Source organism: Tigriopus californicus, chromosome 12 (genome assembly GCF_007210705.1).
Source record: "Tigriopus californicus strain San Diego chromosome 12, Tcal_SD_v2.1, whole genome shotgun sequence".
Taxonomy (NCBI): Eukaryota; Metazoa; Arthropoda; class Copepoda; order Harpacticoida; family Harpacticidae; genus Tigriopus; species Tigriopus californicus.
Window position 1 is genome coordinate 5729940 of NC_081451.1, and position 20414 is coordinate 5750353.

Here is a 20414-nt window from a genome sequence, read left to right on the forward strand (position 1 = left end):
CACAGTCCGTCACCGTCAAAGTTCATAAAGTTTCCAACGCGTTTCCTGGCCCTCCACACATGTGCCCTTCTCGAAAAGATTGGGGGTATGTATTCCAAAAAAAACCCTACTATTTCTCCTCTAATATATGTGTCCTAAACTACGTCTTTCTATGTCGAGTTATTTCAGACAGTACACAATGTTTGATGCTCAAATCCATAGAGATAGGGCAATCATGCTTTAGTGGCCTTGTGGACTCCCATTCATGTTATCCAACTCAGTACGTGAATCCTGGAAAAAAATAGCTACTTTTTGAAATGCATCAAGGGAACAGGTCAAATGTTGTAACAAATAGAAGCATATGTTGGCTTATCCATCTCTTGACCTCATTGACTAGAATTGAATGCCAATTTCACATGAAATGGCCCAAAATGTGGCTTACGAAAGAAGAAGATGGTGGTAACTTCTGGAGCTGATTTACTTTAACACGAAAGTGTTCATTGGTATCAATTTGTTTCACCTAAATAGCCATTTGAATCATATCTCCACTCCACTCAAAACTTTCCACACCTTTTTTGTAGCCTTCAATATCTGGATCATCCTCTTTATGCGCTTTTCTTTATATGTTGCAATAACTCGGGGATACATGAAAGAGCGCTCACCTTTCCTATCATACCGTAGAAGGTTATAAGCAAAGTAAGCTGACTTTTTTAAGTTCTGGGATGATCAAATCTATTTGATTTATAAGCAATCAAGCTAATTCCAGTTTAATTCATTTTCTGAAAAGTGGGAAGGAAGTGTTTGAGAATTTTTTTTTGGAAGCGATCCAAAATTAGGCCTGCTTTCACTCTCTTCATGTTCCTTGTTGTCCTTAAACTTGAAGAGCCCAAATTCCAGTCCGAATTTGTGATCAAATATTTCATACTCAGCCAATCACATCTCTCATTTCCTCATTACATACATTAAATTGTATTGATTCCAAACGAAAAGAGTGGTCCTCTAAATTTCACTTTTATATGCATCAAAAATACTTCTCAAGGGCAATTCGGACACTAGCAATTTTGAAACACTGCTTATTCAAGGACCGTTGTTGAGATTCAAGATCATTTGAGTGAAGTGAAACAGGAGTGCTTTTAGGTACAATAGAATAGTGCAATAGCTGGAACACGTCTAAATATGGCTGCCACTTCCACGGATGCAATTATGCTGGAATTGGAAAAGGAAGGGATACCATGGATCAAGTCGGAAATCTACGAAAAGCGAAAAGCAAGGGAACAAAAAGAGCGCGAGAAGAACAATCCCATGAAGTTGTGCGTTTTAAAGTTTGATCACTTTGAGAATATCCACAGGTACGAGACCCTTTGATTAATGACTAGCCCCATCCGTAACATCCAGGCCTTTGTATATTGATAGTGATTAAATCTTAGAAAATATCATTATAAGTATAACGGGGTTTCAAGCATTCATCCTTTGATTCACCCTTTCAGGTTACCAAAAGAGATTCCAATTCTAGAAGGAGCGCCCAATTTTCGACAAGTCCCGGGTTATCTTGTGTTTGGTACTGGACAACCAACCAAAGAAGGTTTCAAAGTGGCCTTGCAACATATCTTTGATGACACAAATGCCAAAAAGGTTCTGTGGACAAGCATGCGACAAGTGAGTATTCATGGACGATTTGGTATTGTAAAACCCATTTCCAATGACCAATAATCGTTATGGTCTAGGAACCTGTGGTATACATGAATGGCCAATCATTCACTCCTCGACTTTTAGAAAGGTAGAGTTTGAACACTAATACTGGTGGTTTCTTGTGATCTAACAATGAGACCTCTGGGGCGACCTTTTTGGTGTTGGTTAAGACGTCAAAAAGTGGCTAATAATTATCTGCATTAGCAAAAGCACTTGGAGTGCATTTAAAGGAGTGCAATAAAATTCAAGCAACTCACATAGATTGGGCCTCATTTTTTTGTACCTAAAGAGCATAGTGTAGAATCAGTCTCAAGTATCAAAAGTTTGCAATTCTAGGATGAATGAAAATATGGAGTTTCCAGATGCCACTCCAGAATACATTGAATGGCTTCAAGATGTGTTTGTCAATGTTATTCAGCTTCAGATTGAAACCTCTAAAACTGATAGGAAGGTACCTAAGCAAGATATGGGCAAGGTAAGGTTTGAGTGTTGTTTTACTTGCAACTTTGTTCCTTTTTGAGACTGTCTTATTTTTCGTTTATAGCATGTCAGCTTCCAAACGGATAAAATGGTACTTTCTACTTGCCATTCTTTTGCTCACTAACTTTTGGTTTAGACATTTTTTTTTTTTAAAAACGTTATGCAATGGATCAGGCCAGTTCAGTTGTCAATTGTTGGAGGCAAACGGTTTAGGGATAGACCGGACCTTGAAAGAAAGCTAATCTTTTTGAAGCACAAGTCCAACTTTTGGGTCAACAAGAATTGATGCTGAGTTTACTTTCAACCATTGGTGATCCATTTCATATCAATGACCACGTCAAACATAAATATTCTTTTCCTCAAATGAGGAAGACTAACAAAGATTTTACGGCTCAACTTCACATCAAAACATGCAAAATGTTCCCAAATTTCGGTTCAGTGGACAATGGTAACCAAAAATATCAGCGTGACCAAAGTAAGAAAGCAATTAAAATCCCCTCATTACCGCCATTAAAAGATGTTTTCTGGAGGAATTCTTTAGAGCTCAAAATATCATGGTTCAGCTGTATATGAGCTGAACTATTGGTACACGGTGCATCTTTTTCATAGGTGAGTTTTTTCCGAGATACTTACGCGGAACATCCGGAAGATCGAGAAAATATTGAATATAGAGTCAATTTGGAATCAAATGATGCTCTTGTGACCTTAAGCGGAATGTACGAGCAATTGCGGGAACATGGGTTTAACTTGGAATACGCCAGGTAAAGATACTTATTTTTTTACATAAGCCTAAGTCATTCAAGTTGAACGGGAGGGCTTGTTGTTGTTTAGGCTTCCAATTGTGGATGAAAAAGCCCCTAGAGAAGCCGATTTCGACACGATCTTAAACACCTTAAAGGCCGAACCCGTTGACACAGCATGCGTGTTCAATTGTCAAATGGGCAAAGGCCGAACCACCACAGGAATGGTCCTCGCTTGTCTCTTCAAGGACGTCCTTTTCGGGGACGCAACGAAAACTTATCCTAAAGACGAGGTTGTGGATCCGAAGAAATTTGAGGACAAGGACGATTATACCAATGAGGTACAGCCAAGACAATTTTTGAAAGTTATTATCCAATTCATTCACAAAAGGTTTTTGAAAACTCAGTTAAATTTTAACTGAAAACCCTTTAAGCGTCATCAGATTGAGACTGTTAGGCTCATACAATTTTTGGCATAAAGCCAATCATTTATTTGTAATGCATATAGAAAGGAATACCAATTGACCATTGTAAATGCAATGTTTGCGGCGAATTCCTTGACCATTTTCATGTTTTATTTAACTTCTGTTACTATGAGGATAAATAGTCATGGGAAATAAGGAATTTGAAAAACAATTTCACTAAAATGGCCTAATGAATAGTCTGAAGTTAGATAAATATTAGTGGAACTAATAGTGGGAACGGTATTGGAAAATGCAAATTTTGATCAATTCTTGTTTCTAAAGGTTGCTCGAAGAGGTCAATTCATGGTTTTGGAAAAGATCTACAAGTACATTCCAGAGGTGAAAGATGCCAAGGCTCATTTAGACCACATCATTGACTTATGTGGAGTTCCTCCCCAAGGCACTGGGCTCCAAAACCTAAGAGAATGTATCATTTGGACCAAGCAGAAATACGTGTTCGAACCCAAAATCAAAAAGGCCTTTTGGAAACAGATGAGCGTCAACTTTATCGAGAGATATTGCTATTTGATCATGTTCACCACTTACGTCAAAAGCGAAGCTCCCCGAGGTGAGAAAATCTGTTCATTGCTTTAGCAAGCGCACTTCAAATGCACGAGAGTAGATTAGAGCCCTAGGTAGACAAATGGCACTCTTGAATTACTAGCCTGAACTATGAGCAGGGCGTTAACCGTTCCTCAATAAAAGGAACGGATTACAGCTACAATGACTTTTAAAAAAATTTAGATGACTAATATTTCAAGTTTTTTTTGCCTCATCAAGACCATACTTCGATAACAATGGTTATATTTTTGTTTCAAACAGTTCCTACCAACATGTCACCCTAGCAAGCATTGGCATTGTTTATTTGTTTAGTATTGCATTGCTCCTTCCTTGGTCATGTTTTATTCACGTTCTTTAGAAAAACAGTATTACAAGTTCTCGAGCTTATCAAATTTCTTGCAAGAACCCTGGGCCTAAAGTCATGGATCATGGATGAATAGATGTTACAAGCAATGAAGCAGCTCATAATAAAACACATATATTTTTGTTGAAAGTAAGCAAAATTTTCAACCCCGATCTTCTTGCTTCAGGATGACTGACAATGTCAAAAAGCTGGAAATTTCTGTTAAGATTGCCTAAAAGCTTCAAATTTCCTCAGCTGCCAGAAGAGAAACAAAATATTTGATGGCACTCTAGACCTTGAAAGAAGAAACCAGTAAAAAGTTTTCTTTCGTTTTTTGGGTTATTACAACTACAAAATTTTAAAACGTAATGGGATCACAGGTCCTTTTCAAATAACTGATATTTCGTTACCTATAATTTTGTTTGTACTCCCGTGACTAAGAGTGTAATGGAATTTGAATATGAAGTCAGTTAAAAATAGTATTTTTTTTATAACTGATAAATTCAGGGGATTTTCATGGCAAATGGCTTGTTTGACTTGTTTTTAATACCAGAATAACGCAAGAGAAATGAATTTTTGTTTCCTACTTTGCTGCCAAGCAAAAGATCAAGCAAGGCCAAGAGTATTCATGACCAGAAAGTTAGCCAATTTTTAGAACGCATTGATGGCTTTTGGCAGACTCTTTTACTTGGATGCTGGTTGCTGATGGTGGTGTGCTCAACTGTCAATTGAATGCTGTAGTTTCATTTCGTTTTTACGCAAATGAGCTGTATTGACAACAAGACAAACATACATCTAACCATTTCAGTGGTGTGTAGAGAGTGATGTTTCTCCCCTTAGAGCTCTAGATCATTCTCGTTGGAATCATCAAGGGACACCAGGGGCTATATACTTCAGGATACTCGTTTTTGTCCTTGATCATAGCACTAGACTCTGAAAGCCTTTGAAACGCACTTGATGTACATTGCGAACATTTAATAAGTTCCAGTTTTCGGTAAACAAAAAAATGATTTATAATTTAAAACTTTATTTCGCCAAGGTTTCCCGTGGACGTTTGTTCAATGGATGGATCAACGAGCCGAAATCCGAGAGATCATCAATCAGGGAAAGAAGAATTTTGATTGGACATAAATCATCAATCATATTTCCTCGTATGAATTTCTTAACAATGTATTCCTGGAACAACACGTGTTCTCTATGAAGAGTCCGATCTTGTTTTCAAACGTGATGACCAAAGCGCAAACGAAAACCAAGGCTGCTCCAAGAAGGTCAACGAACCCAGGCATGGTGTGCGACACAAAGACTTGAACCACAAAGGCCACAATGATTTGCAGAGTTCTCAGGGTAGAGACGGTTGCGGGAGGAACTTTTAGCACCAAAGATACGATCATGCAAAAGTAGCAAAACATCCCTAGAACGGATATCGAGAGGGGCATCTAAGAAAATCATAGTAGCGTTTCAAGACGTGAACATGGTTCAGAATACATGCACTCTTAGCATTACATAAAACGATAAGAGGACAAGGTTCTCTCGAAGCATCGTAAAACTGACCACGATTTGTTGATTTGTTGCAGCCTCTAAAACGTACCCGGAAACTCAACTCACCCGACAAAGATAAAGCTATATATATGAGGGCTTGAGTGGCTGTAATTTCTGTGATTTTTGAGGTGAAGAACTTGTCGTTTGAGTCAAACAGTTCACATCCCATTGCCACAAAGAAGGCTCCAATTCCCACATAGAGCAACTGAACCAAAGGCTTGACATCTTGCAGCTTGGCAATGACAATGTTATTAGCGGCCGCCACAACAGCACAACCCGTGGCCAAAAGCGCCCCCAGGAAGTAAAGATCATACGTGGGATCCACGGGCGTGGGTCGAGGAGTCGGTTCTGGAGGATATGGGTAATAATGTGAGGAGTTGTGGGAATGGCCAGCCTCTAATCCAGATGGGAAGGCATAGAGATAGTGGTAGTGGTCATGGGAGTGGTTCGTGTGGAAGTGATCATGGTGGGTGTCATTGGGGTGAGGATGGTGGTGAGGTGGAAAGAGGATGGGTGGCTTCATGACCAGAATGATTCCGCCCATCAATCCAGTTCCTGCCACAAATTTGATAATGGTCACATCTTGTTTCATGAACAAGGCAGCAAAGATCATGGTGAAGAGAGGGTTGGTGAAGATCAAGGTCATGGCATCTCCAACCTAGAGGTACATGAATAGATCAGTGAGAGTTTTGGGATTGGCTGATTCGGGATTCAAGGCACTCACGGGCATGAACTTTACGCAGGAAAAGGCAGTCAGCATTGTGACGGCACCAAACAGACCCATGAGAAAGGCCAAGGCCTTTTGCTTTTTGCCCTTAGGCAATAAAGGATAACCTGAAAGGCGTCATTGAATTGTTATGTCGGAACGTTTGGTTTTTCACGATCTAAACCTCTTACCTTTGTACACGGCGATGCCCAACATGAGCGGGATTTGGATCAAGCTACGGACTGCTAGGAGTTCTCCAAAATCTGAACCAGTTTCTTTAATGATGAAGTTGTTCACGGTGGTGATGAGACCGGAGAAAAAGGCCAGGAAGCTTCCGAAATAAAAGGTAAATTTGGTAATTGGAACTTCACCGTCTTCATCAAGTTGCCTTGGGATTGTCACTCGGGCGTTTGGTTGTCTTTGGTCTACAGGTTTAAAAGCCAAGTTGATTGAAAAATTACCTTTGAATTGATGCATTGTTCAAACATGCTTCATACCTGATATTGTTGGTGGTTCATTTCGTTGTCCAGCCTGACGTAGAGCAGCTTCATACTCAAAATCGCTTACAGATGTCTGGTCTTCGCTCAACAATGGCAGCCTGTCCCCATTGGTCAATTGCACCATGGTTGCTAAGTAAGAAAAAATTACTTTTCCCTTCAAATGTGTTTTTAGCAATGTGGGTGTAACGAGCAATGTCAGGTTTAGATTTTACCAATGAAGATAAACTGACAAAGATTTTAATTTGCAGGATCTATCAATGAAGCGCAATGAAATTATTGTTTTCGCTATGAGCTTGGTGTTTCAGCCGATCAAATCATAATTGGTCTGAAATTCGGTGCAGATTTTTGATGTTATATTTAAAAAAAAACCACGTGTTAATATTGACATTTAGGTCAAAGCACAAAAAAGAGTGGAAAATGAATTTCGTCAATTTACATTTTTGGGGACATTTAAATGCTATCAAGGAGGTAAATGCAGGGTTCTAGATTGATTATTTTGGGTACTCCACTATAATTAACAACTATTTTGATTCAGTGAGGGGATCTAGTTTCTACAAGTCCAAAAATCACCAGAAAATTCAGAAATTGAAAACCTCGAACAGGATTTGATCCTTCTCAAAAATGAACTAGCATGTAAGCAATTAAGCAATATGTTAAGATATGTGCCATACATACCCAATATTACACTGATAGCTCTGAATCCAATTGACAGGTTTATAAACAATCAGAATTTTAAAAGAGAATTGAATCTTTTCTCTTACTTTTATGGACAAAGTTAAAAAAAACACATATGGAACGAGGTCTTACCGAGTGAATAGAACTGATTTTGGTCACTGAAATGCGGACTCAAGGTCTTAGTTGAGCAAATGTGTGTTCTGAAGAGTGGCTAGTGCATTCGGGTTTCGAAACGTTGTCAATGGACCGGTTATCTAATGACGAAATCCAATCCAACGAGATCGACGATGTGGTGCGCAATTCAATGATGCTCCCATTTCGACCAAGCAGCAAAAGCTTTGGACTGAGACTTAAGGGAAGAGGTCAAGGCAGGCTGTTATTTCCACAGTACAAAAGATCATAAGGTGACCTTGAGATCAACACCCGGTAATTGTGTCAGACACTCCTCATGATTCATGTTCATGTTCCAAAGGCCTGGTGGCTTCATTGAACACATCCCATTACTCGATTCAATGCTATTGAACCATAAAAGAGAGCTCTATCATCATCTTGTAGCTTCCACGAACAAAATACATGGTTAGCCCATTACTTTCTGGTGAACACAAATTATACATAACTTAAAATTCGTGTGTTGTTAACCTGCTATGGCATGTTAGATTTTCAATTCTACTCCAATCTCAAAAAAGTCACTCGATGACAAGTGAGAATTGGGATAATCATGAAAGTAGTAATATTAAAAAAACAAACACAACTTGGGGCTCTGACGGCTCATTACAAAAATGGCTGGAGAAATTCGCCTGCAAATGAGTTCAAGCTTTAACATAATACCCAAAATTGGGCGGTCCAATTCCAATGTTCATTTAGCCACGCATATCTTGTTACAGTGATGGTAGTTTCCATTTTATTGAAAACAGCATAATGTCATTATTTGGAACAAATCTTGAACACCTAATAAAGTAATACTGATCTTCACACAAACGTAGCCAAAGGTGCCAATGCATAAGAAGCTGCGGGAGTGGCAGTGTAGCTGGGTGGGTCAGAGGAGTAGGCCACTGGGCTAGGAATCATGGGAAGGCCAAGATCTGGCGGTTCCAAGTTCAGATTGGACGAGTGGGCTCGTTGTCCCCCCATTTCTGAAAAGTGCTCCACGGACAATGTGACCGGATATCCGGACTGTTCTAACTGACAAATACTGCAGTTGTCAATCTGAAAAGAGATTGAAGTGGTGAAACTGCACGTTTTTAAGCAAGGTTTTAGATCCCCACGAGCAGATGAGGTCAAAAGCTGGATAGGGTAAACTTCTGGCTACTACAGTTCCCTATTGAGTCCAACGAACTATTATAAGTTGAATTGCGTCACTATAGAAGAATGTTCCCCTATTGGCTACTTTTAGTGTTGGATATTTAAAGCAAAGTTGTAATGTTATATGGGATTCAGTAATAATTTCATGACTAACTTTGATTTTTAATGAATTAAGACCAGCTTTTTCTTGCTTTTGATTTAGGTGTTTTTAAGCACATTATTCTAAATCTTGAGAATTATTTGTCAAAATATCCTCCGCATATAAAATTGGTTTGAAAAAGTCAAAGTTGTTGAGCAAGCTATGACGGCTTGAAAGTAGTGCACAAAGAAACCATCCAATTAATTGCTTGAAACGCTACAAATACTCCAGAAATATTATGGACGGACTTATCACCTTGTTGTTCATGATATGTTATAGGAAACATATTGAGCCGTAGAAATCTTGAGTCCTGGACCCCTACCGGCTCAAGAGCGCATTACTCCAGACAATCCGGTATAAATTTATACTGAATTTTTTTTTTAAGTTAGTTTTTTACTGAAATAAATTCATATCATATTTATCAAATAATTTTGTTACATTTTTGGTCATTTTTCATCTCTGAGACCTACTTTTTGCCATCATTGGGTAGCCATCAATTCAAATTTCAGGTCTTTTGTTCAACTTTGTTCGACTTTCAACTCTTGAGGGAGCCCTTCAATAAGGTATTTCATTTTAATCATAAGTTAAGAAGGCAGCTCAAAAATGGCGTCATTGAAGATAAAATTGCTATGTATATCACATGTATATCTGTATCATTTCATTGATAGAAAGCAATGAGAAACTGTGAGTGACGAATTGGAGTACCTCCAAAATTCTCTTTTTGAACCTGTCTTGTCTGTACGTGACAAAAGGCCATCGTTTACAAAATATGTCAAGATATGTCAACGTTGCATAACGCTTCGACTGTCAATAGAGTCAAAATCTGGAATCTTGGCCCTCTAGTGGCTCAAGAGTGCAAAGGACCAGATGATGCTCAGTAAAGTACGTTTGTAATATTTTCTTTGATTTATGTTTCATCTTTTTGAGTCAATCGTCATAGGCTTTCCTACACCACAAGAAATATGGTTTACGGTCTGTACTTCTGGGGGCTCTTTGACAGTTGAGCTTGCCTCCATCAAAAATAGGGCCAATTGGGCCGATTTCCCTTTTTTGAATTTGAATGCATTTGAGTTGTTTTTGGCTAATTCTATCAAAAATCATATACTTAATTGGCGACCCAGGTCACATAATGTTCGGAAAAGAAATTGCGTTCATGGCATGTTACGAGTAGTTTATTTAGCAACCTACTGTGCCTCATCCCCATTTCGTTTGGACTGCCTGACGGTGGAAAAAGAGCCCCTATTGATTGACGCACTTTTGCACTATCATTGGACAAACATCGCTCCAAACTCCAAATTTTTTGTTCCTCTGGCTCATCAATATTACTTCTATAAGCAGGATAAACCTGAAAAGTGCCATCGTGATGAAGCTTGTATCCATACCATTTTGTGCTTGACTGAAAATAGTCACCTAAAGATGGCATTTTATATCGCTCATAATTTTTGATGAAGACCAAATTTTGGTGTCATTAGAACCTGGAATTGCTTGTTTGGATGAAAATCTATCATATTTTATTGACGGGTGACAATGAAAAGCCCTGAGTGACAGATGGGGGGGGTCTTTTGCCATTTTCCCGTCTGTCTTCTGCGTCTATCTCACATGTGCATGACGAAATTTCATTTTCTGCAACATGCATAAAGTCCATGAGATGGCAATGGGCGTAGTAGATTTCATGACCAGATCCTTTCAAGTCATTGCAAAGGCAAAAACTGGGAAAAAACAACATGAATAATTTTCATATTGCTTCCAGATTACTACCTCGATGTTTGGACTCTATCGATTATTTGATTTCGAATGGCTATTTTTAATAAGAAAATGAGGTCATACATTGAATCAAAATATTAAAACACAAATACTCGGGCGCTTTCAGCCTAAATTGGTATTTCAGTTAAAGATAAAGTTAACAGACTAACTTTAATTGTGTGTAAGTCGGCAATGTGATCCTTTAGAAAATGGATCTACACATAGCCATATGGCTCGTTAATTCTAATAATTTGCCTGTGGTCCTAAAAATTTTTAAAAGATCTCACCTCGGACTCTGTGATACGATTCCCATGGTATTTGAGGTACTTGGTGAGGATGAACATGCGTCGATGAGCACAACTATCACAAAGGTCATAGTCACAACTGAAACAATTGAGTCGATTGTAGCCGGTATTGGCAATTTCGCCTTTGAAAGCGCAATCCGAATCGTCACACCTGAACGATCGACCATTTTCCTAAAATGGGAGAGACACGTGAATGAAACCCAATCCACAATATGCTAAGAGTTTGGAGATTTTTCATATCATATGTTCTGGCCTAAAATGATGCAAAGCAAATTTGACTGCATACACTTCCCAAAAATTGAGGAGAAATTAGGACTACAAGAAAAAAAAGATCCGAATAAAACAATGTTGGTCCTCTATTGTTGAGCGCTTTAATATTGCCCTCTCCCTTGTGTCTTGAGTTGAGTGGACTTTCCGATGCAGCTGAATTGATTGAGAGTCTTACCTTAGGTAGAAGTTTCAAATATGCCAAACAAGTCGGACATCGAACATCAAATGGCGTGGGTAAACTAGAGAGAAACTCTTGATGCCGTCTGGAGCAAATCTCTCGATGCGAGCCATCGGTCCAAAAGCATCGCTCGATCTCCATATGACAAATATGACAAATCACGTTGTGGTTCTGAAAGACATTCATTTCTTATTAGTTTTTAGCTTTTCCTAAAGGTTTTTCAGAGACTAAGTACTACATATACACATATAAGAGCAACCTGGCACATATCGTGGATATTTTTGAGAAAAACCCACCGATAGATGGCAGCCCAAGAAAGGCATACATTGGGGAAAGTGGCGGGCATACGCATTTTGACCGCATTAAGAGATGGAGAGTTAATTTTCAAAATACATATGCAATACTTTTAAGATTCAATGTCAGTGAGTTGTATGGAATGAAAATCACTTGACCGAGTATTTATCAAATTGCTCGGGATTTTGTTAGACAAGTAAACGTCACGCAATTGAACTTCTAGCATACGAGTACATGACACTATGACTGCTCTCCCCATTTTAGTTCTCCATGAAGTGAAATGATGGCACCAAAAGACGGGTTTCTAAGTTTGAAGAAAAATTCATGATATGCCATCTTTTTGTGAAATTTTCATTGCAATTTGGTTCTCATAGTATGTGCTTAATTTTAATGGGTTAACAAAATAACATGTTGGAGCGTTTTAAAATTTTCAATCAAAATTGTAATAGTTTTTTTGGCACATTTTGAATTGTTAGTACAAATCGCCATAATGTCAAATTTGGTCACGGATAATATCATAATCAGAGCTTTCTAAGATCCTATATTATGTATACTAATAGCTTCTTTAACTGAGTCGCCATGACGAGAAATTGCTTTGCACTTTGCCATAACAAGGCTAAACATCCTGAACCAAAAAAATCGTTCACAGAAATGAATGTCGATACCTCACTTACCCTCCTCAGGTAGAACTTCACGACCACCACACCAAGCATAGAGATGAGAATGATGACCAGGAATACCAGGATAACAATGATCAGGGGGAGTAGTAGAGGTGACGGGGCTTGAACCGGTTGTGGAACGTAACCATTGGGCGGACCCACCACATGTGGCACCTCATAGTCGAGCACGGGCTTCGACTGATTGGCATACGTCATATTTCGAACTAAGTCCAAGATCTCCCGGGCTCGAAATAGTGCCTCCAACATCGGGCAATTCCAAGGTATTCCGTTCAAATGCAGAGCTCCATCTGCTCCCTGTTCTATTGTTCAGTACCCCTCCTCCCTAAGGACCTTGGTTGGATTGGATTGTCCTGTGCGCGCACACCTGTCTCTTGTTTGATGGTGACGTCACTGGTGGGGATTCTACCTTGAATTCCCCCATGAGGGGGAAAGCTCTTGACTACCTTGCTTTATCCGTGGTACCTGGTTTATGGCCCAGAAGCGATTACTCACCACTGGCACTTAAAGTTCGTCAGACCACATTGCATTTAAGGAAGAAATGAAATAAAATGTGGGCCGGCAATTGTTAGCGAACTCGCAAGGGTAGAGTTAGAAACTCAGCCACACCCTGAGGTTTCAATCATGGTTGCATTCAGTCAGGAGATTCTAATGTATTGGTTTGGCTTTTAGCTAAATTTCTGCCGGCCCACTGGATTATGTAACTTAATTGCCCATGTGTGATGGATCAAAACCCGCTTTGAAAATTGGATTGCAATTGGTGCACATTTGGAATTAGGTTCAATGCCAGTTGATGAGAAATGATTCGAAACATTTAGTCGAGCAGATTATTTTCATGGGCAATCCCAAAATATGCATCTTTTCTTTCGATTTGCCTTGGATCGTCTCGATGAATAAGACACTGAGCATTTCTGCTGCTATCTTTTATGCGTTATTATCCTACAGGTTTGAGACAAGCCTAAGCAAGTGTAAATAAATCCACTTTGAAGTTGAACAAACCCATCACATCCAATATAAATGTTTACCTGGGAGAATTAATACAGAACTCGATTCCAATCTTGTTTGATACAAATGCAAAGAATCTTAAACATCACTATCGAGCATAAGTTATGACTTATGACCGATGATTATTAGTTCTGCTCAAAATTATGCAAAGGATTTTTTGAATTTCTACATAAAAAATCAAGTTCGATAAATTGGTTTGTTCCCGATTTTCTTGACATTTATTGGATATTTTTTTCTCACAAACTCTTTTTTTTCATACCTGTCAAAAATAGTTTTATTACTTCACTTTGTCTCACTACAATTCTTAAATTCAGCTTTGTAACTTTGAAAAAGGAATTGCTCCAAATATTTGCTTTCTCTTATATCATACTGAGTGACCAGAATTTTGAAAAGGCCTGATATGTGTTACCCTTTCTTTGGAATGGCCAGCACTAGTTCCTGTGTTGGCTTATAATAGCTCATAACAGCACTTTATTAGTATAGTAGTAATATAGTAATATAGTAATATATAGTAATATAGTAGTAGTATAATGTAAAAAGAGACAATAGCTGATATTTTCGCGGCTTATCCGCTTCACCACTTGTCCGCTTAACCCATTCCAAGAACCTATTAAATTCTGCGTGGACCGAAGTTCTTCACCCAGATTGGTTGAGGAATAAGGGGATAAGCCACGGAAATATCGGCCATTATGTTTTAGAGTTTGAGTTTTTCTGCATTTCCATTTTCCGTTATTGTCAAATTTGGTTTCACCTTTAGTACAGAGTACTAGTCATGTTTTTGCGAATCATTGATTGATAGAATTTTGACCATCAGCCATTTTTTTTTCTCTGCCATTTGGTCTATTTTACGCTCTTTTTAAATATGTTCTTTAATTTTTTCATGTTGTTTATTCATTTTTCCTACATTGACCTGATTTATGAATATTTCAGACAATAAGCATATCTTGGACAGAATGCTGAGTGCAGTATTATTTTTGCCTTTCCCCCCAACTTGTACCATCCCTGGCCAAAAGTTCATCAATACGGGAAGTTCTTTCAAAGCGATTGTACGGTCTCTCTTAGTCATTAAAATGTTGTTATCGCAATGCTATTGAATTGCGTTTCAACCTGAAACAAAAAAGTCCAATGTCATTATTCATGATGCTAAAGGTCAATGAGCGCATAGAGTATAATCCAGTAGGCGGCGTTCTTGGCACCGGATCTGAACTTGAGACTTTGGGCGCATTTCTGACAGATAATTTTCCCAGCGAGGCTGCTGGCTACTTATTTTTGGCAAAACATGCTGCCTTCTATCAAAAGTGACCAATTCCAGTAGATCTGAAAATATTCTAGTAATATGTAAAATGGCTGTCATTACCATAATGAGTCGACAGATCAGTTGGCTATGACTGTATGATTATGATTATAGATTCAATGAACATTAGTCAATAAAATACAGAGCCTGCTAATCAGTCTTAGGAGTAACATCATGGTTTCATCAGTTAAGTAGCTAAGTTCAATGGATTTACTAGTCATCATTTTGTGGAAAGAAAAAAAGGTGAATCTTGAATAACTTGAAATCCCCTTCCTTCCTAATCCTCGATGAATTCTTCTGAGAATCCTCTGTTTTGATTAGAATTCAGCAAGGGCATTACTTATAGGCAAACTTTTTGGTCACGCTTAGAGCAATGGACAAGGGCAGATGTACCTGCTAGCTCTTAGAACGGCTACTACCCAAGTGACCAGGAACAAATATCTCGAGATATTCCTGTCAAGTGAAATGTATACATTTACTCTATTGTCACTCCACGAATCAAGTTCACAATTCTCAAAAATGACTATGCTCCCCATCCCAAGGAAGCTCAATCAATTTAGTGCCCATTATTAATACCAAATCTGGTCACAGAGCTGCATTCTGCTGCTCCATACCAAAACAGCTGCCTACTGCTTTACCAGCCAGCCCCCTGCGCCCATTCTATGGGCAGCATCCATCTTTAACATTGGCAAAATCAGCCCCATTTCGCGATTTGTGTCTCTCCAAGGACCCCATCGGATGTGAAACGACCTTGATTGACCTCCACGAGGTAAAAAGCTAGTTTTAAGGCCCTCTCTGGCTCAGAAAATGCATTTCCCTCCATGGGCTGCTACTACTGCAGCAGCATTCGGAAATGTGTCCAAATTCTGAGATCTGAAAATGACCAGAAAAATGCATATGGACTGCATTGAAGGACGCTCTTATGACCAAGGAAGGAGGGATTGAGGTCTTAGTTTGGCCCTAATCTGTTTTGGATGGAAGTGAATGACAGGAAAGTCTGGCAAATTTCAGTGACATTGACATGTCTCAATTGAGAGATTTGAATTGGACATATTTGGGGTGCATTTGAGCCTCTGGACCAGTATTTTGTCTTGATTTAGTTAATTCTCATTTTCCTTTAGGACTACCTCATTCAAATTGTTTTTTTTGATGCAATGAAGAATGATAGGCAAAACAAAAAAGAAGTGAAAAAAGAAAGATGAGGTTGTGTGAGAAGTGCGTCAAATTGGCGCAGAAGCTTTTTTCTTAAATAAATCTGGATGAACTCAATATAGGGAAGCAATATTTTCAATTGGAATTACATATATCTGTTCGTAATTTAGAGTGTTTACATTCCATATCAAACTAAACTACTTTTGAAGAAAATAGTCTAATATTATTAATGGAACAAAGGGAATCTTATGGTTGCTCTTAAGCAAACAAGACTACTGTCTTAAGTACCAAAACTTGCTATTCAGATGACTTTTGCTGCCATAGGATTCCAACTCCAGTGAGTTGATGATGTTTGTTCAGCCTCTGTCCACTTCGGTGGGCGGTCCCAATCTCATTACCACGGCCACCTCAACCGCCCCTCATGCCATCAAAACTGAGACCCTGACCCTTAACATTGGGACAGAAGGCACTGAGTATGAGTGCACCAGTTGCGATTACAAATCTCCCCGGAGATCCAATGTGAATCAACACATCAAAACAGTACATGACCGGATCAGAGACTTTGCATGCCAACAATGTCCTTATAAGTCATCCAGGAGATCGAATTTGGCCAACCATGTGAAAACGGTGAGTGCAGTTCTAAACACAATTTGAGGAGTTAGCATTCCGTCTTTAGATTTTTTTTATTTTTTTTTATTTTTTTGATTTTTTTGTATGGTTTTTGTCGCAACAAAATCAAAGCGAAGCACGCAAAAATATTTCAAATCCTTGTAAAATCTGAAATGCAGAATGCCAACAATTGAGTCTTGCTAACGATGAAATGCTTCATGTTCTTGTTTAGCAAAAGTGCTTTGTTACTTTGATTAGAATAACAAGAGTCTGAAAGATCAGATGCTGATTGCTAATTGTCCTATTTCAAAACTCAAATTGATTGACGACGCAAATTCCTAAAAACAAGATATCAGTAATTATGTATTTGCTTTGAGTAGTGAGACTCGTCCCAAAACTGGTCTATGAATTGTGCCTATATTCCTATGAGGAATTATCCCAACCTCGACTCTTTGACTGATTTAGATTATGCCCTCCAGGTTCACGACAACATTAAGGATTTCCTATGCCGATATTGTGACTTCAAATCCTCTCGAAAATACAATATAGTACAACACATTAATCGTGTGCATCGAGATGACATTGGTGTGGGCGGTGCCGAGAGTGGGGTGGATCACCAAGGCAAGATCAAAGTGGAGATCCCCACCAACACAGTGACCACAAATGGGCCCAAACAATCACGATGGAAGCGGAAAAAAAACCAAAAGTTGCAGCAACAGCAGCAACAACAACAGCAACAACAGCAACTGCAACAACAACAACTTCAGCAGCAACAACAACAGTTATTGCAACAACAGCAACCGGTGAACCCACAACACATTCTGCAAACACAACATCTCCAACCGCTTCCTCAACAAGCGATTCAGGTAGAATGACCTAGTAGGCTATTATATTTCTTCTATATTTTATACTATTTCTTATCGAGTACATGTTGCAGTTCACTTAATCGTTATGATGACCCTCAATTCATTTACTGAAGAGAAAAAAAAAGGCAAAAACCTTACTTAACCGTTGCTTTCTAACCACCACAGTTCACCTTGGACCCGCCCACCATGGTGGTGTCCAACACGTCGACAGCGAACATGACACAGATCGTCAACAGTAATGCCCAACCCCAGATGAACTATGCCATGTCCCTGAACTACGACCGGAGCCTGAACTTCTCATGCGGTCCCTTGAACCCCCCAGTGCCATCTTTGAACTACCTGCAACCTCTCACTAACATAGATCATCCGGTTATTAATGTGGGACCTCAGTTCTCCCAACCCCAAAGCACTTACACGGTCAACCCATCACCAGCTCAGCAGGTCAGCCAACAGGTCACCGTGCAAACGGGTCCGGCCGGAATCCAAACCGTGGGCAACGGCAAGGACGAGTTTCATTGCCAATTGTGCTCATATAAATGCGCCAAGAAGAAGAGTCTGATGAATCACCTGCACAACACACATCACCTGGTGGGGAATCAGAACAAAATTATAGTTCAACAACAACAATCACAGCAACAACAACAGCAGCAACAGCAAAATATACTCCAACAACAAGCGCAACAACAGCAACAGGTTCATCATGTGCAACAAAACCAGACTCTAGGCACATCTCACATCATTCTTAAGCCGCTAAGTAAGTTCGCTGGGCTCAAGAGTAAAATCATAAAATGTGCTTATTTCATGATTGGTTTGTTTGGATCTTATAGCCCCGGCCCTTCCAACACAACCCCAACCACCCACGTTTGTAAGGGAGAAGAACTTTGCTTGCCAGTATTGCGAATTTAGAACCGCTTATCGAAGGAATCTCAACAGCCACGTCAATGAGGTAAAAATAAGGCTTGGACAGGTTTAATTATGGATTTATTTTGCCTTGTGTCAACTACAAGAGATGGTTATAGAAAACCACATCCTAAACATTCAGATTCGAAAACTTCAATATATCATGGCCAGACTCCAATCAATTGGAAATCAAAAGAGCCATCTATCATAGCATAAATATGGAAGCAAAAATAGAAAGTATTACTGCCCTTGTTTACCTTTCTTAGTGATGTAATCTTAGTTACAATCACCATCGACGAATGTATTTTAAATGTGACAAAGATCGATAACTCCAAAGTGTCATTTATGACAAATGGATCAAATTGAACTCTAATTGTGCTTGTTCACCGACAAAGCTAACAAACTAATTTTGTTGTTAGGTGCACTCAATCTTGACTAGGTTTGGTGTGGTTCTGTTCCAATGGACCGCTAAGTTACACGCATAAGTCACGAAACCTTGGCAAAAATTCACATGGATGTTGGTGTAAATGTGCTTTTCTTGCTTTTTTCAAGGTTCACTTGAAGGAAAGGCGGGAACATAAGTGCCACCTGTGCGACTTCAAATCAACCCGCCGCTCGAATTTGACTCAACACATCAAGAGCATCCATGAGAGGATTCGGGACCACTCTTGTTGGCTTTGTGGATTCACATCGTCGAGGAAAAAGAACGTGGAGAAACACGTGATGACGATGCACATTCAAAAGGACGAGAATCAAACGGGCACTCAAACTTTGCTTATTAATAAGATTGAGCCTCAGTAAACAGACGTCTAGATAGGGAGTTCGGCATGGAGCAAATCTTGAATTTACTTGTGTAGATGTTGCTTGGAAAGAGTAGAATAAGATGATTGATCTTTATGGCATTTAGACTGCACTGAGTATGTCTTGGAATGATTGGAAATAAAGCGTACATATTTTGTCCCTTTTCACGACACGTGGTCTTCTTTCATTCGAGACGAACGTTCCTCCCACGGGAACTAGCACTGTTTGTTGCCGCGCACTTTTTCAAGGTGACATTCAAATCGTTAAAACGTTTCGCTGTTAGGTGGGCACACAGGCCTTTCGGTGATCGAAATGTCAATTTCAAAATCCCATGGAAGCTTTTTGGTTTTAAGTCTTTTTGGGGGGCTAATCCCTCATTTTCCTCATCGGCTTGGTATTATGACTTCTCAAAAAACTGTTCATCCATGAGGTTACATATTTAACTCACTCTTCAAAATTGATAGGTCCAATTGACATGCCATTGATAAAAGTTCAATTAGACAATAAGATAAAGTTTTTAAGCAAGCAAATTATAGGAAAAAGCTGGTAGGAACTTCTGCCTTTTGACAGACTTGAGCTTAGGCTCAATACTTCAAAATCAGGAGGACATAAGGTTGTAATAAGAATTGGGAAATGCATTATTTATGGATTTTTTCTTCTAATGCTTCGCATACATGTTCCAAAATACGGGTATTTTGTGGACTTAGTTACCAATACTGGGAATGGAATCTCCATGAATACAAGATGATAGAGATTTTATTTAATTGCTTGGTTATGTGGAATTATCGAAATGTGCACTGAGTTCTTGACTGAATTGATTCTAAGATCATTTATGCGTCACTTGGAACAAACGGAAGATATCGAAGATAGCCTACAGTTGAGATGAAATCTGAGCCTGTATGTATCGTTTTTATTCCGTTTGTTATCATTAATCATTAATAAAATTTCATTTTACTTATCATTTTAAGTCTTTCTATTTTTGCATGTCACATCTACCAGTCTTTTTATTGACATGCAATGGAACTGTTAATTTTTACAGAAAAGCTAATAATTACTCATTGAAACGGAATCTGAACTTAAGCTTTTTATTTGGCACAATGCAATTATCTACTGACATAAAAATGACGAACCATCTTGCACCTTTAAAACAATTTTTCCCTTTGCAAAGGGGGAATAGTTTGCAGTCATCCGTAGCCGATATTG

General features: G+C 38.9%; 4 protein-coding genes across 7 annotated transcripts; 2 read left to right on the top strand and 2 right to left on the bottom strand.

Moving 5' to 3' along the window:
- Positions 1-1015: 1015 nt before the first annotated feature.
- LOC131891829 (paladin-like) lies at positions 1016-5458 on the top strand. 2 transcript variants are annotated; one of them, XM_059241497.1, is made up of 9 exons: positions 1016-1328; positions 1467-1635; positions 1704-1756; positions 2005-2143; positions 2213-2239; positions 2758-2909; positions 2980-3229; positions 3635-3920; positions 5296-5458. In XM_059241497.1, the coding sequence occupies exons 1-9, from the start codon at positions 1156-1158 to the stop codon at positions 5385-5387; spliced, it is 1341 nt and encodes a 446-aa protein (XP_059097480.1). In that variant the 5' UTR covers positions 1016-1155; the 3' UTR covers positions 5388-5458. The 2 variants fall into 2 exon arrangements, with proteins under 2 accessions (XP_059097480.1, XP_059097481.1); XM_059241498.1 differs by lacking the exon at positions 2213-2239 and having other exon boundaries at positions 1019-1328.
- Positions 5267-7961, bottom strand: LOC131891830 (uncharacterized). Of its 2 annotated transcripts, XM_059241499.1 has the most exons (6): positions 7809-7961; positions 6999-7130; positions 6693-6926; positions 6520-6629; positions 5862-6453; positions 5267-5667 (listed from the first exon to the last, which is right to left on the bottom strand). In XM_059241499.1, exons 2-6 carry the CDS (start codon positions 7123-7125, stop codon positions 5396-5398), a joined length of 1335 nt encoding a protein of 444 aa, XP_059097482.1. In that variant the 5' UTR covers positions 7126-7130; positions 7809-7961; the 3' UTR covers positions 5267-5395. The 2 variants fall into 2 exon arrangements, with proteins under 2 accessions (XP_059097482.1, XP_059097483.1); XM_059241500.1 differs by lacking the exon at positions 7809-7961 and having other exon boundaries at positions 5389-5692; positions 6999-7513.
- A 596-nt stretch (positions 7962-8557) lies between these two features.
- LOC131891712 (uncharacterized) lies at positions 8558-13118 on the bottom strand. 2 transcript variants are annotated; one of them, XM_059241344.1, is made up of 4 exons: positions 12573-13118; positions 11611-11784; positions 11148-11336; positions 8558-8882 (listed from the first exon to the last, which is right to left on the bottom strand). In XM_059241344.1, exons 1-4 carry the CDS (start codon positions 12831-12833, stop codon positions 8646-8648), a joined length of 861 nt encoding a protein of 286 aa, XP_059097327.1. In that variant the 5' UTR covers positions 12834-13118; the 3' UTR covers positions 8558-8645. The 2 variants fall into 2 exon arrangements, with proteins under 2 accessions (XP_059097327.1, XP_059097328.1); XM_059241345.1 differs by having other exon boundaries at positions 12582-13115.
- A 2288-nt stretch (positions 13119-15406) lies between these two features.
- On the top strand, positions 15407-19381 carry LOC131891966 (ras-interacting protein RIP3-like). The gene is made up of 6 exons (XM_059241673.1): positions 15407-15652; positions 16360-16662; positions 17124-17510; positions 17676-18264; positions 18338-18456; positions 18963-19381. Exons 2-6 carry the CDS (start codon positions 16381-16383, stop codon positions 19209-19211), a joined length of 1626 nt encoding a protein of 541 aa, XP_059097656.1. The 5' UTR covers positions 15407-15652; positions 16360-16380; the 3' UTR covers positions 19212-19381.
- The last annotated feature ends 1033 nt before the right edge of the window (positions 19382-20414 follow it).